Source organism: Phialemonium atrogriseum, assembly GCF_030411735.1.
Source record: "Phialemonium atrogriseum strain 8032-3 unplaced genomic scaffold QBC33scaffold_14, whole genome shotgun sequence".
In the NCBI taxonomy this organism is placed as follows: domain Eukaryota; kingdom Fungi; phylum Ascomycota; class Sordariomycetes; order Cephalothecales; family Cephalothecaceae; genus Phialemonium; species Phialemonium atrogriseum.
The window spans coordinates 464,599-477,968 of NW_026848151.1; the positions used below are offsets into that span (position 1 = coordinate 464,599).

Below are 13,370 nucleotides of genomic sequence, written 5' to 3' on the forward strand. Positions count from 1 at the left end.
AGAGAAGGAATACATCACAGACGGTTTGCATGCTTAGTCTCACATGTATCCCAAGATCTAGTCTAATGTACGCAATAAATAGGTAGTAAGAGACATGAGTGCGGGGCTTGTTGTGATCAACTTGCATCGATCTACGAGCCGCAAAGCTTGATTATTCGGGGGACAGTCACGGCAGGCGCCTCCAAGCCCAGCACATGAAACTATTTAGAGTGACTTACCCAATACCTATGTCGGTGTGTGCATGTCACCTCAACGTTTTAAAATGTCTAGAAACTCCCAGTCTCAAACATGGGCAAAAATAGCCAATAAGGGTTGATCCCTGCTTGTTCGCAACAGTCGGGCTTTTTATGTCAGTCAGCCAATAGGAGATATACATGTCGGGTGGTTTTATCGCCAACTGCTGTACCTGGTATTTTGCGATACCACCCCCACCCTGGACTCCCTATATTATCTTACCAAAGTGGGCGATACAAGACAATGCGGGGTGGCCAGATGGCAGAGAGGCCCGAAAATGGCGAGCCTCCTGGGTGTTGCGCCGAGGTTGTCAAGTGCCCCTGGAGTAATCCGTAGGTATAGTATACACGTAGTTCCTCTACCAGCAACCAGAGAATACTGGTACTTGAGATCATGTGATATCGCGACCGGGGGGTGCATCCAGACATTGGTGGTTGCTATATTTATCCACCGCCCCAAGGCGCTATTACCTGTTCGGCTACTCGCGTCACCGCTTTTGTCATGATTGCGGGTTCTAGATTCCACCACTGACGAGTTCGAAAAGAAAGAGGAGAGACCGACCGAGGACTCGGGGGTAAACTTACCGGAAGGGGCTTTCGAGTCAGCGAGCGACTTGCCCAGACTCCAGAGTCCAGAGTCTAGATATGCCACTAAACGCTTCCGTTGAGTCAGAAGAAATGCAGTTCCGAGGGCCAACATTTCGACTACTCGAAGTTAGTGCACGCCCACATCACTCACACCACCAGCTATCCCGTGCCAGCATGTCTTGCTTCCTCAGTTCTTGGTTTCAGCTTTCAGTTTTCTGCCACCTGGGAAGTTGGCATGGTTGGGTACCGACATCGCTGGAACTAGCACGCACTGGGAGCTAATCTCTAACACAGGCCATAGTTGGACTCGCCCTGCCTAGTGAGTCCTAAGTTCGGGGAAGCTAGCTGCTCCGGAAACAAGTTTTGTCGGGAATTTCGACGAGTTTGAGAGAATGCCGTGAGAAGGAAGTCCCGTCTGACGGGAGCCGGTGAGGGGACTGCGGGAGTTGGAGTTGGGGATCTGTCGGGCACTTCAGACGGAACAGGGCCGCGAAGATCGAGGAACAAATGGGCCTGTGGGCCTGCACATGCAGTGATGCGCCAGGCGGACATGGATCGCTGCGCGGGAGTGCGTGGGACCCTTTGGGGCATCAATTGGCAATTGCCCATCAGACCGATCAGCGCACCCCTGTAAGCTGCGGCTGGAAGGTGGGAAGGTCGAAGGTGGGAAGGTGGAAGGAACGCTCCAGCGCATGCCAAGTTTGCATTCGTACTATGACTTGGCTCCATGTCCTGCAGTCGAGCAGACCACTTCCAGGTTCCATGATTGCTACGTAAACCATCCCCCAAGAGCAAGGGTCTGGCTGGCTGCTAGCGAGTGGAGATTGGTCGAACCGCGCTGCTGGTACGAGACAAGGCCCCTGCAGCTGGTATCTCTACACGGGCAAATACGAACTATGAGCATTGGATGCCCACATTGGACCAGGGCATGTCAGCATGGGCAGCGTGGCTCCACGAAAGGAATTTCCCTTTCGCCTTCCCCCCTGTCGTTCCTTTATTTTGCGCGAACGATTGCCTGGAAAAAAGCGACCCCTCTTCGATTGGGGATCGAGTGGAGGCCCAGCAAGCAATTGAGATAGCATCGGCTGGACGGCATCGAGGAGAGTCCGAGTCCAGTTCCCCTACCAACTCTTTAGAAATCAATCAATCTTCTGCTTAACTACGTGCTCACTCGTTCCGCGCCATGTGCTGCCCGTTCCTGGGCCCAATATCAGCAGAATCGCACACTTCATACGCCATTGGATAGTCGGGCTCTACCCCTTGCCAGAATTGGCAATCCTGGTTCCAGCCATCCGTCCCATCAATCCCAACAACCCTGCCAGCTGTCCATCTCTGCAGGGCTGGTCTGCTGCTTGTCAACACTACCTACGCCATCCATCCAAACGCAGAGTAATATATGTTGGGGCCCCTGCCCGTGGCTGCCTCTACAGTGCCAGCTCGTTGCGCTGTTCTCTCATAAGGCAGCAGAAAACCCTCTGCCCGGCCTCTTGGCTTTCATATTCTTTTCTCTCCTTCTGCCCATTTCACTCCCCTCTGTTTGCCTCGCCTCCAATCCTAGAGCGGAGTCGTTGCTCGACCGTCAGTACATCCACTGCCTCTCGGCGCACCGCATTCGAGGCCCAAGCCTGGTCCATCCAGCATTGTGGAAGTTACGAGGTCCTTGCGACACTCCGTCGCTGGCCTCCTTCTTTTCGACTTGCACGGAGGATTCCGTATCCAAGTTTCAGCATCGCATTCTGCCGTCAGAGTCTAAATGCCTGCAGGCTTACTCTCTCCTTGACCTGACGCCGTGTCCGAAGTGCTCGAAGCGACTAACAAGAACCCGAGTCTCAAACACCTTGCCGCAGATCCCTGCTTGCCGGGACAGGCTCTGTCCCCTTGATCCTAATCAGACACCTACAATAATCTGCATCCACACCCCGCACTGTACCCGGCTTACACCCACCTATTTTATTACTCTCCAGGAGCTCCCGCGCTTGGTTCCCGTATTCTCTTGTTGGTCTCTCTTGTCCCGAAATTTAGTGCACAGGCGCAAGGCATTGTCACGCCATGTCGGTCTTCTCCATGATCAGGCGAGGCCGCCAGGCCGCCAAGGAGCACAAGACAAAGCAGGCCGAGAAGCAGAAGTTGGAGGAAGCGAAAGTGCCCTACAGGCATATCCCCAAGCATGCCGCTATCGATGCCCTCTCTGGAGGGCCTGCCACCTGGAGGGAAAATGACCGGCCAAAGATTCTGGAGCAGAACAGACGGAGAAGTGCTATGACTGCCAACGGCGTGGGAATGGGGGGCATGATGACACCGATCCACACCGGCATGCCTCGGGTCAACAGCGCCTTGTCCCACGTATCGTACCCATCTGTCTATGCGAGCCCGGTCGTCCAGATGCCCCGGACATACAGCTACAACAGCATCCATCCTGGTTGGAATAACCAGGGCGGAGAAGTTATCTATTCCCACATTGGGCCCCGTGGCGGTTCTGTGAAGGGAAAGGAAGTTGAGAGGGTAATGGTCGATTCTAGCTATGCTAGCCGGTCGTCCAGCAAAGGTTTGAACAGACCGTCAGCGATCGACAGCTTCCTCGCTAACAGCCATCCAGCTACCTCCCCCGTCGAAAGCTCCACCAGTTCCACCAGCTCGCAAGACGATTTGGAGATGAAGCCTGTCAAGCACGCCTCTGCATCGCTAGCAGCCAGTGCCAGCACATACTCTGTTGCCACCACCACCCCGGCCAATACGCGACCCGCTCCTGAGGCTGAATACTTCCACCGCCTGCATCCCAGCCACTCTCGCAGAATCTCTGACCCCTCCACGTCGAACCAGGCCCGTGGCACCTACGTCTCACAGAGACAAGGAGGACCCCGGGTCACCAGCCTTCCGGCGTCCGTTGCAGGTATTCCACCGGTACCCGCTCTTCCGCAGATGCAGGTCGGATACCCACTGTCTCTACATACTTCTTCGCCATATGTTACCCCGGCGTTCAGCGCAGCCACGCCGAGTTCCCTTTTTATGGACGACTATGTCCCGCGGAGCCCGTCATTGGGCCCGAAGACTGCCAGCCCAGCACGCACGCCGCTGCCGGAGGAAGTTGCCGGGCCGATTCCGGGCGATGAACTCGAACCCCCCGCTCTGCCTGCGATTACAACACCTATTCTCTCACATAAGAAAGGAAGGATATCTAAATCAACAAGGTTCACCGAGTTGGAGACCATATCGTCGAATATTTCGGCGCCGACACTTGATACGCGTGCTCCATCCCCGGCTCCGGAGACTATCCGCAAGACCGTCACACACGTCGCTGTACTTCCCACAGAATTCGACGAATCCATCCTGCCAGAGCCCCGAAACCCGATTCCCCCGGCGACGAGGAAACCGGGGAAGCTGACCAAAAATGCAGGCCCGAAGTTGGTCAAGAAGAACCGATGGTCACTAAGAAGCGGCAAGTCGACAGCTGTGGCAGGCTGAGCCGACTCGACATGGAAAGACGAGATTCCAACGCGGCAAGGGCTTGGTCTTCTTCAGCGGTACAATAATTATGACCATCAGTTCCTAGCTTTGGTTTTCCTTCCTGCATGGTTTCAGAGCGGCGCTGGCGTTCTTGGACATTTCTAATACTCTTGGAAACATTTTGTTCCATCTTCCCGTCATGAGTACATATTACGTGCCCCGGCACAATCACCCTCGGAGCAGACATGTCTCCACCACTAGCACTATCGATGCTGCCCTACTTGGCTAATTCCCTTTGTCTTTATTTTTTACACCACGGACATATGCATACGCATACAGCTACTCCGCCGTCTCTTTGGCGCTCTGGATGGATATATTGGCGTTGAAACTGAAAACACTCAGCTACCTCTCTGTTTAGACACAGGGAGCTTGGACATTGTTGGCCGTATCTAGGATATTTGGGGGCAAAACGGCTACTGCCGAACTGGAAATATTAGACCTGGACTGGAGAAACAGGATTGCAAGCTTGCGACTTTATGGCAAGGGGCTTGGATGTCGGCGCTTACGACTCTGTGCGACCGTTGTTGGACATGGAAGGGGGGGCTTAGGACAAAAAGATACAGTTGGAGTCTGGAGGCACTTAGACAGCAATCCAAGCACATCTGCCATCATCCACGCCCCGGTCGGACTCATCCCCGGCCCACTTCCCAATTGTCGGGAGCAGGATAACTGGAAGGCCAAGCCGGGCTACTAGGAGGCAAACGAGGTCGGCCAAACCACTGTTCCCATGGATAGATGTCCAATTGATATGGGGGCGAAACATTGGGGACATGGGTTTGGCGGGCGCGCAAACCACGGAAATCGGCCTGCCCCTGGGGTGAAGGCTGGGTGGGTTTCAGGCACAACGTTGCCCACAGCTGCAAGCCACACCGTTCTCGAAGCCAGTTCCCAAAAGTCACATGTTTTCTGGTACGATACGACGGGGACCAACGATGACCGGAAAGAGAAATGGCAAACGAGTGTCTCGTTCCAGGCTTTGTTTCAGGTCTCCCAGACTGGCAGACCTTTTGGTATCTTACTGTAGTGTCGTGCTGACTGCATCATGCAAACACACACCCCATGCCTACATGATGACCCATAATTACAGTGTCTACGTATCGCGGAATAGGATCTCCGACCGCCAGAGAGCAAGCGTCCTTACTAGTCCTCCACAGCTTTGGCCGCGCATCCGTATTTGAGCTGAGGATAACCTGTTTGTAACTTTGTATCCAACCGAATTAATCAGTCCCTCCCCCCCCCCGCGGTCCACAATCTAACGATCGTCGTTGGCAAGGGTCCCCCAGCCTTGTAAGCGTACTTTCTAGCGTAGCTTATAAACCCGCGATCTCAACTACCGGGCCTTGGATCTTGTCAAGCCGCAGCCAGGAACGGAAGGAGAAGTCGGTGATCAAAGATGGGGAATGTCGACTAACCAGGGGCACACGAGAATCGGGGCTGAGATGGAGGGCATACTTCGTTTAGATAGTATGAATACACTAGAAGTCAACGCGCGGCTTGCGGAGCTGAGAACACCAGTGCCTTGTGGTTGCAACTGATGATAAAGCTCATCTAAGCAGCCGCAGTTACCTGGTTAACTGCCAGCCAGCTAGCGGCATCGCTTCAAGCGACACTTCAAGCTTGAGCCGTGCCTTCGTGGTACAGCAGCATCCCACGCGCGGTTGAGGAGCATCCGCCCCGAATGAACCGTGGTGCTTCTTACACGTATAACTAGGTACCTTACCTTCGCATTATAGCATGTCCAATAGCCGTACCCTAGTAGTAATCATTTCTGCTCATCTGGAAACATCCGCCACCCCAAGCTGCCGTTGGGCGATCGTTGTGGCTAGCTGAAACTATTGTCTTTGTTTGTGCCCGCTAACAGAGATAGCGTAGCACCAATACTTGTCAAGCCACCTGTTGCCCCCTGTCAGTTTAGGCCTGGTCCATCTGCCCCCTGGCCGTCACTTATTTAAGTGTAGTTAGTACAAGTGTATATGTATGCATAAGGCTGCGCGGGAGATAGGCGGATGTCTAGACCCCAGCCACTATCATTGTCAACGCTTGATTGACCTGGCCCTGCCTAGTGCGACTCCAGGTGTTGACATTTCAACAACCACCCATCTAATTAATGCATGGAACACACATCGACGCGCACTAATAGACCTCAAAACCCGTTTACGGCGTCATTTCCCGGCTTTTGGATACGATAGAACACGTCCCCGTCCATCGCCGTCATAAACCGTGCGCGGGCTTCGTTCCGCGTCTACTACCACAGTAACCCCGTGTCGCGCGCGCGCGGACCCCGTTTTGCTCTCTTCGTAATGAGCCCAAGCCGACGACAATGTACTAATTATGTACGGACGTAAAAAAGACATCCATTCGCATGTCATCCCTGCAGAAGGCGTTTTTCCCCACCCCCCATCCCAGTATTTGGATATCTCTGGGAGCCGATAAAAAATGTCGCCATTATCTGGGTCCCCAGTACACCTATCAGGGGCTTCCAAGATACGTGTACGTAGATATGGAAAAAGCACATCATGCATGTCCATACGAGCACCGGAAAACGTCATCTATTACGTTGCGATCTTTTCAGCGGAGAAAACGGAGTCTTGAGAAGTATGGCATGTATTGGTTGCGACCTGTGCTGCGATAGATAAGGATTCCAAGCAACTCCAAAATGTCGAGATGCTGAGCCAGATGATCTTTCATTGCAGCCAGCAATGTAGCAATTCAGCTCGAACAGCGAAAATGAGCCATATCTTTTCTCTCTGTCAACCTCCGCCCCCCCAAACCCCTTTTAACGCCTGATCCCCGACCAATTCCCGACACATCGTCTTGTGTGGGTTGGTTGTCTTTTTTTTTAAAAAAAAAATGCCCCTTTACCAGATACGCCCCCTTCCCGAACCCATTCACCCCTAAAATGAATAATTATCAGAGCCAGTCGCCGTCCTCAAACTCCCCGTGCGCATCGTGAACCCCAACGGGGTTCTTCCGCGGGCGACCCCTTTTGCGGACCTGAGAGCCAGACCTGGCCCTCTTCTTCCGACCGCCAGGCGTGCTGCTCGCCTTGCGCTTGCGGCCGCGACCCGAGACATCCTCGCCCTCCTCATCGGCGCTCGGGGTGGTTGGTTCCTCCCCGTCCAGGTCTTCGTCCTCGTCGGCTATCTTGAACTCCTTGTCCACGTTCATGAGCTCCACGAACGCCTTGCACGTCTCCGTCATCCGCTCCCGCGTGGACATGGCCGTCATGATGGTGCCCACCTCGTCCCAGAACCTCTCACCGTTGACGCCCTGCACCTTCACGGGAGACTTGGATAGATCTTTCGCCTGGCCCTTGGGCTTGTTCTCCCGGCGGTTCGTCCCCATGCCGTAGAGCCGGCGTAGATACGTGCGGGCCTCCCAGAGCGAGTGCAAGATCATCGCGCCCGCCGTCAGCTGTCGTAGGCGAACGAAATCCATAGCCGGCGCTACCTGAATGACGTCGCCATTTGCGGGCGCTTGTGGGTCAGGCTCGGCTTCCATTCGCATCTGTAAGATCTCCGACTCAATGGCGTGCGCCACTGTTGCCCCCGTGCTGGCCACGAGCTTCTCCATAGCCGAAACGGTCGCTTGAAGTTCGCCAATGGTAAGATATTCGAAGAATGCCATATTCTCGATGATAAAGCGAGAGAATTGCACGTGGACCGGTGGCTCCTCCGAACTATCCAGCCTGCCGAGATCGAAATCAATCTGAGCACACAGCTTCTCGAGGAACCTTTGCCGGTTCTTCGACTTGCTAACCTTTAGTACTTCCATCATGAGATGGAGTTTCGAGGTGAAAGGACTTGTGGTGGCTCCGCGAGGGTCCTTTACAACGTCTCGCTGATATGTGAAGGCGAGCTGGATTGCCTTGATGTATTCGCGCTCCAGGACGGTTTCGTGCTTCTCGTGGAGAGCTCTGTGCTCGAGGTATGCTAACTCGGAGATCTTAGGGACGGACGAAGTCTCCAGAGTCATGAGAGAGATCCCAGTCTCCTTGGGATGGACCAAGCCCTGCCTGTTGATACTGGCCAGCACCTCGACCGCAAGAAAGGCGTGCTCATCCTGCGCTGCTAGGGCAATCCGGGTCACCTCTTTCAAGAAGCGATGTGTCGTGGCGCTGGCCACGTCATCATAGCTTGTGCCTCCCATCACAGTTAATTCTCGCGTCTTGGAGCTCTCTGTTCCGTTGGCGGCGGACGCCCCCGACGCCTGCTCGGACCGCTTCTCCTCGATGAGGAGGAACTCCTTGAGTGACTTGAGGATCATACTCTCAAGCGCCGGGACCTGCTCATCAAAGACCTGCTGAAAGGCAGTGTAGATGTTGGCGGCAACATAGTTCCTCGGCGCCGACTGGCATATCAGGCCCACAGCGTCGAGCGCAGCCTTCCTCACGTCCAGCGGCTGCGAAGGCGCAGCAAATGGTACCAAAACGTCCACCATGAGCTTCGAGACCGATGCTCCCGACCATTTTGGGAACTGCGTCTTGAAGAGTTCATGGTGCCCATCGAGGTCGCAGTGTTTCCCAGCCATGCCAACGATGAGCGAATATCGGTCAAACTGCCTAATCTTGCGTTCGTCCAGGGGCTCTCGCTGACTCATGACACGCAGCTTTTGGATGCCTGCCAAGCTCGAAGATACCAGTCGTGCCAGATGCTCCGACGTCTCCAGCAAACCGCTGATGATCCAGAGACATGCGATAATGTCATCTAGTAATGCCCGGGTCACCTTGGAGACGGCAGGCATGAGCTCCTTCCGCACATCTGCGAGGAATTGCGCATGCACGCTCGACAGCTGGGGGAGGACCCGGCGGTAAATCACGACGACGGCTCGGGATACGGTAAGATCCTCGCTAGTGCTGATGGTGGTTATGTAAGGCTTTAGAAGGCGGACTTGCTCAAATGTGAACAGTCTCGCGTCGGCCTTTGCGAGGATCATCAAGACCTGCAGGGCGTCTTTCCCAGACGGCGCCGAGGGGTCCTCCGGATCCGGGTTGTCGACCAGATCAAACATGCTGGCAACGAGCCTCGCGCACACATCAAAGCTGGCCTGGGCCGTTTTCGACTCGGGAGCGAGGATCGTCTGAAGAACCTTGTCGAGCACGATGGTGACATTGCCATGCTTAACAGTCTGAACCATAAGAGCAACGTGGTCGGCCAAGGAAATCTTGGACTCGGCAGAGTTCTCGCTTTTGTAGAAGGGAGCGAACCAGATCTCCTCTATCGTGTGACGCGCAAGATCCCTCACACTTTCCTCTGGGTCTTGGACTCGGTGGAGCAACCCGTAGGCAATGGCGCTCCGAACGCTCCTGCTGTGATTCCGAAGGTAGATGTCCCTGGCAAGCTTCATCGCCCTTCTCCGCACGGCAGGCCCCGTATCAGTGAATCTCTGGACAACGGTCTCTACCATTCCCTCCTCGAGGGCTGGCCGCATTGCAATGCACTTTCCAATCAGCCCGACAGCCGAGTCCCGAACCTGTGTCGACGAGTCGTTGGAACATTGCAGAATCAGCTGGATGACGACCGAGTCGCCATCGAGGATCGATGGATCGGTCTCCAAGACCTGGTTGATGCTCTTCAGACTCTTGCTCCGAACTGTGGCCTGGTCGCTCGCCATAGAGCCGAGGAGGATATTGAGAATCGCAGAGAAAGACTCGCAGAGCTGAGAGCGGAGAAGCGTGATGGCGTACGACAGCCGCGCCTGGTTTGCTGAGACCGACTTAAACGAGTACTCGTTGGCCAGCCATCGACGATCCTGGATCATCATTCGGAGTCTGTATGCCATCTTTCCGTATTCTTCGTCCCGCTCATCCTGGTCGTCCTCAAAAGAGTCGTAACCTGTACAGACCTTGGTTGCCCATTCGGCAACGAGAAACGAGATGGCACTGCTCAGGTGCGGATCCTCCGAATGTCGCTCCTCGAGATATTCCAATGCGGCCCGATAAGGCCCATACCAAGCAACCATCTGCTCCGGCCGGGACTTCAATTCGAGGGCAGACGTGCCTAGGTCCGAGAGGAACATGCCCAAATCATCTCTCTCTGTGGCGTCTAGCGAGAGCGCCGTCTTACGGACGTAGGACCTGACCCTCGAGATTGCCGCATTTACCACCCCGAGAATCTCGAGAGCCATGTTCTTCGCCGGCGCTGGGGACTTGTTGTCCTCCACGATCTTAACCATCATCAGCATAAGCAGCCGAAGCAGCAGCTCTGCCGCCGGCCAATCCGGGTTATTCAGGCAAGAGGTAAAATCATCGACAAAGAGGTCGAGGAGGTTGCGATATGGAGTGTCTCCGGCTTTCGTTGACTTGAGGGCCCGCTTCACAATGAAGTTTATGACGTACGACGCATTGCGTCTTGCCGTATCCACGAGGGGGTTTATGACATGGCCCAGCTCAGATACGGCAGTGCCATGCTGCTCGGCACCGGCCTCTTCATTGTTCACAGTGAATACGGCGCCATAACTGCTCGGGTCGGCTCTGGCAGCGGCTCCGCCGTCGTCGTCACCATCATCTTCCATCGAAAGGACGGCCGCGGCGCGCCTGTGTCCTTTGGACTCGTCAACCTTGCCAGAGCTGGCCTGAACGAGCCGCATGATCAATGCGGACACGGGCTGGATGCTGGTGCCGTCAACAAGCTTGAACTGCCGGGCGCGCTGCTTTCCGACTGGCAGCTTCTCCAAGGAGGTCAAGATGTCGTCGAATATCCCCTGCCTCTGAAGAGGGTTCAGCAGGAAGACTTGGCAAAGCATGTCCATCGCCACCAAACGAAGCCCGTCAAACCTCTGAGTCTCGACTACCGAATCCTTCTCTGTATGAGAGTTCTCTAGGAAAACTAGACGAGATGACGCAAACTCAAGCGTGTTCATAACGGTTTCTGATACGTCGATGGCAGACATCAGGGTCCCCATTAACGTGAAAAGCCTCTGGGCGCTTGTGAAGACGGCTCCAATCCGGCCCTTGTGCTGCAAAAGCAGCTTGAAGATGGAAGCAGTGGGTCCAGCGCTTCGTAACTCGGCCAGTGGCACGATGATACCGTCCAAGACGCTCTTGAACAGATTAAGCGACTGCTCGATTGTTTCCTCTGAGTAGAGTTGCTTGTCCTCGCGCCCTCCGCACATCATCCTCAACGACGTTCGGGCGGCCTTCAGTCCAGTGTCAATATCCGGCAGAAGCTGCAGCCATTGCTCAACCTCTGGTTGACCCCATGCTTCATCGATCCTGATATCAAGCCCCTCGACGTGCTTCAACGCATTATCCGACAGCTGGATGATGTGAAGGAGATCGTCGACTGGCGCTTTCTGGAAGCAATTCAGAGCAATAGCTCTCTCCAGGAGCGTGTGGACCTTTCGCTGGGCAGTAGCTGTCAATGTTGGCTGGTTCTCGGCTATCAGCGTAACGACTTCATTGTTGGCGCGGTTGGTATGTAAGTGTTCTTCAGCTTCATATACATCTCGGATGCAACGACTAAGGTCCTGAAAAGCCGCATTAGACCTCTGCCGTACATCGAGACTTTCGCCAAGCACATCCTGGCCGCCATCATATTCGCCGGGGCCGCTCTTCCTCCTGGATAGATGAGAGGGCGTGTCGGCCTCGTCTGGCACCACGAGATAATCGTTCTTATTGAAAGCGCCGGAGCGGGGAAGCTCAACTGTGATGGTCGCGGCTTTCGGAGTCTCAGGTTGGGGTGTGGTTTGAGATGGCGACACGAAGGATGACCTTTGTGTGGGGCTTTTCCCCTGAGGAGTTAGTCTGGGAGGTGGGATCGGCTGTGTTGGCTGCCCATCAGAAGCTGGCTGCGCTGCTCGAAGAGGAGTGTCCGCGGCCACATTGTTCCCCGTCACTGCAGAAAGCACAGAAGCGTCGTCGAGATGTTTCTTTGAAGGCAATATGATTTCGAACCTGCTCGAGTTTTGCGCATGGGATTGTCTGTTCAGGGCAGCATTTGCACTGATTTTTGGCTTCTCCGACTTGTGAACGACTGGCGACTTTTGCTTCTTGAGGATGGGGGTGCCCGGTTGCCCATGCCCATTAGGTCGTGCGCGCCCGGGAGTCTCTGGAGTGGGATATCTGAACGATACGGACGTCTGGTCGTAGACCATCTTCGAAAAAGGCAACAGGTTGGCCGCCATCGAAGCAGGTTGGGTGGGGGGTTTCCCGGGAGTTGGTTTGGGGCCAGACTTGAACTTGCTGTTGTCATGTCAGCGTGACTCGTTCTTCAGGTTTCTCTCGGTTCATACAAGTGGGTTATGCGCTTGGGATCTAGGAGATGTTGAAATTGGCCTAAGGTTTGCTCCAAGCGCTTCGAGGTTGACGAATGCCCTTCGGCTTCGGCATTCAGACTCTCAAAGTCATTGGGGGGGACGAGGTCGACGAGACTGGGCGCGGGTGAGGCTGAGCCGAGATTAGGAGTCGGAATGATATCTGGCAAAGCATGTTAGCTGTCTGGCAATTGGCCGTCGGAGGGCATCGGCGGACATCGGGGATCGGGGATCGGGGAATTACCGGAGTTGAAAGGGACGATCGAGGTGAAGGGTGTGTAAGGGAGGGCTTCGTAAAGAGTGAAAGGTCGCGTGAAAGCGGGTTGTGGTTGAGAGCGTTCGTTAGGCATGCCATTCTGATGGTTCGGCCGAGGGTCCGCCATGGTCGAGGCCGGCTCATTCACAATTCATGGCGCAAGAGAGTTGTTGGTGGCCGAAAGTAGGGGCGCATAGCTTGCCGAGCGGAACAAACAAGCAGCTCAGCAATGGACAGTTGTGGCCATGCACTTGGGTAGGTGTCCTGCTTTTTTCAGCTTGGTGTGCGGTGAGAAATGGGGGGGGGGACAAGAGATGGGGAGGAAGATGGAAGGTTAAACTTTGCTGTTGGCCTTACTTTGCCAGCCTTGCGTTAAGGTGTTGTTGCGGCTGCGTTTGCGGCACAGAGAGAAAAGTGGGGCGATCCACTAGTGCAAGTCCGTTTGCAGAGGGGCCGTGCATCCGGCCAAGCAAAATTGTCCAAAAATTGCTGGCCAAAATGCTGGCCCAAATCATCCATGGAGATTGATCCTGGCG

The 13,370-nt window shown here is 54.8% G+C and overlaps 3 protein-coding genes across 3 annotated transcripts; 1 reads left to right on the top strand and 2 right to left on the bottom strand.

Annotated features, from left to right (window-relative positions):
• Positions 1-231: 231 nt before the first annotated feature.
• QBC33DRAFT_89617 (uncharacterized protein) lies at positions 232-1,639 on the bottom strand. Its single transcript, XM_060433162.1, has 2 exons — positions 1,112-1,639; positions 232-938 (listed from the first exon to the last, which is right to left on the bottom strand). The coding sequence occupies exons 1-2, from the start codon at positions 1,548-1,550 to the stop codon at positions 448-450; spliced, it is 930 nt and encodes a 309-aa protein (XP_060283020.1). The 5' UTR covers positions 1,551-1,639; the 3' UTR covers positions 232-447.
• A 1,231-nt stretch (positions 1,640-2,870) lies between these two features.
• QBC33DRAFT_620093 (uncharacterized protein) lies at positions 2,871-4,283 on the top strand (the record flags this gene model as incomplete). Its single annotated transcript, XM_060432761.1, has 1 exon — positions 2,871-4,283. One exon carries the CDS (start codon positions 2,871-2,873, stop codon positions 4,281-4,283), a length of 1,413 nt encoding a protein of 470 aa, XP_060283021.1.
• Positions 4,284-7,102: 2,819 nt separating this feature from the next.
• Positions 7,103-13,370, bottom strand: QBC33DRAFT_540304 (ARM repeat-containing protein). Its single transcript, XM_060428051.1, has 3 exons — positions 12,823-13,370; positions 12,558-12,741; positions 7,103-12,507 (listed from the first exon to the last, which is right to left on the bottom strand). The coding sequence occupies exons 1-3, from the start codon at positions 12,959-12,961 to the stop codon at positions 7,236-7,238; spliced, it is 5,595 nt and encodes a 1,864-aa protein (XP_060283022.1). The 5' UTR covers positions 12,962-13,370; the 3' UTR covers positions 7,103-7,235.

Excerpts from the sequence above, each read along its gene's own strand:
- QBC33DRAFT_89617 (XM_060433162.1), bottom strand. The coding sequence starts at position 1,550 with ATGGAGCCAAGTCATAGTACGAATGCAAACTTGGCATGCGCTGGAGCG. Across the intron at positions 939-1,111 it reads CGAGTCCAACTATGGCCTGT|TCGAAATGTTGGCCCTCGGA; the intron begins GTTAGAGATTAG and ends AACTTCGAGTAG.
- QBC33DRAFT_540304 (XM_060428051.1), bottom strand. The coding sequence starts at position 12,961 with ATGGCGGACCCTCGGCCGAACCATCAGAATGGCATGCCTAACGAACGC. Across the intron at positions 12,742-12,822 it reads GATCGTCCCTTTCAACTCCG|ATATCATTCCGACTCCTAAT; the intron begins GTAATTCCCCGA and ends ATGCTTTGCCAG. Across the intron at positions 12,508-12,557 it reads CCCAAGCGCATAACCCACTT|CAAGTTCAAGTCTGGCCCCA; the intron begins GTATGAACCGAG and ends ACATGACAACAG.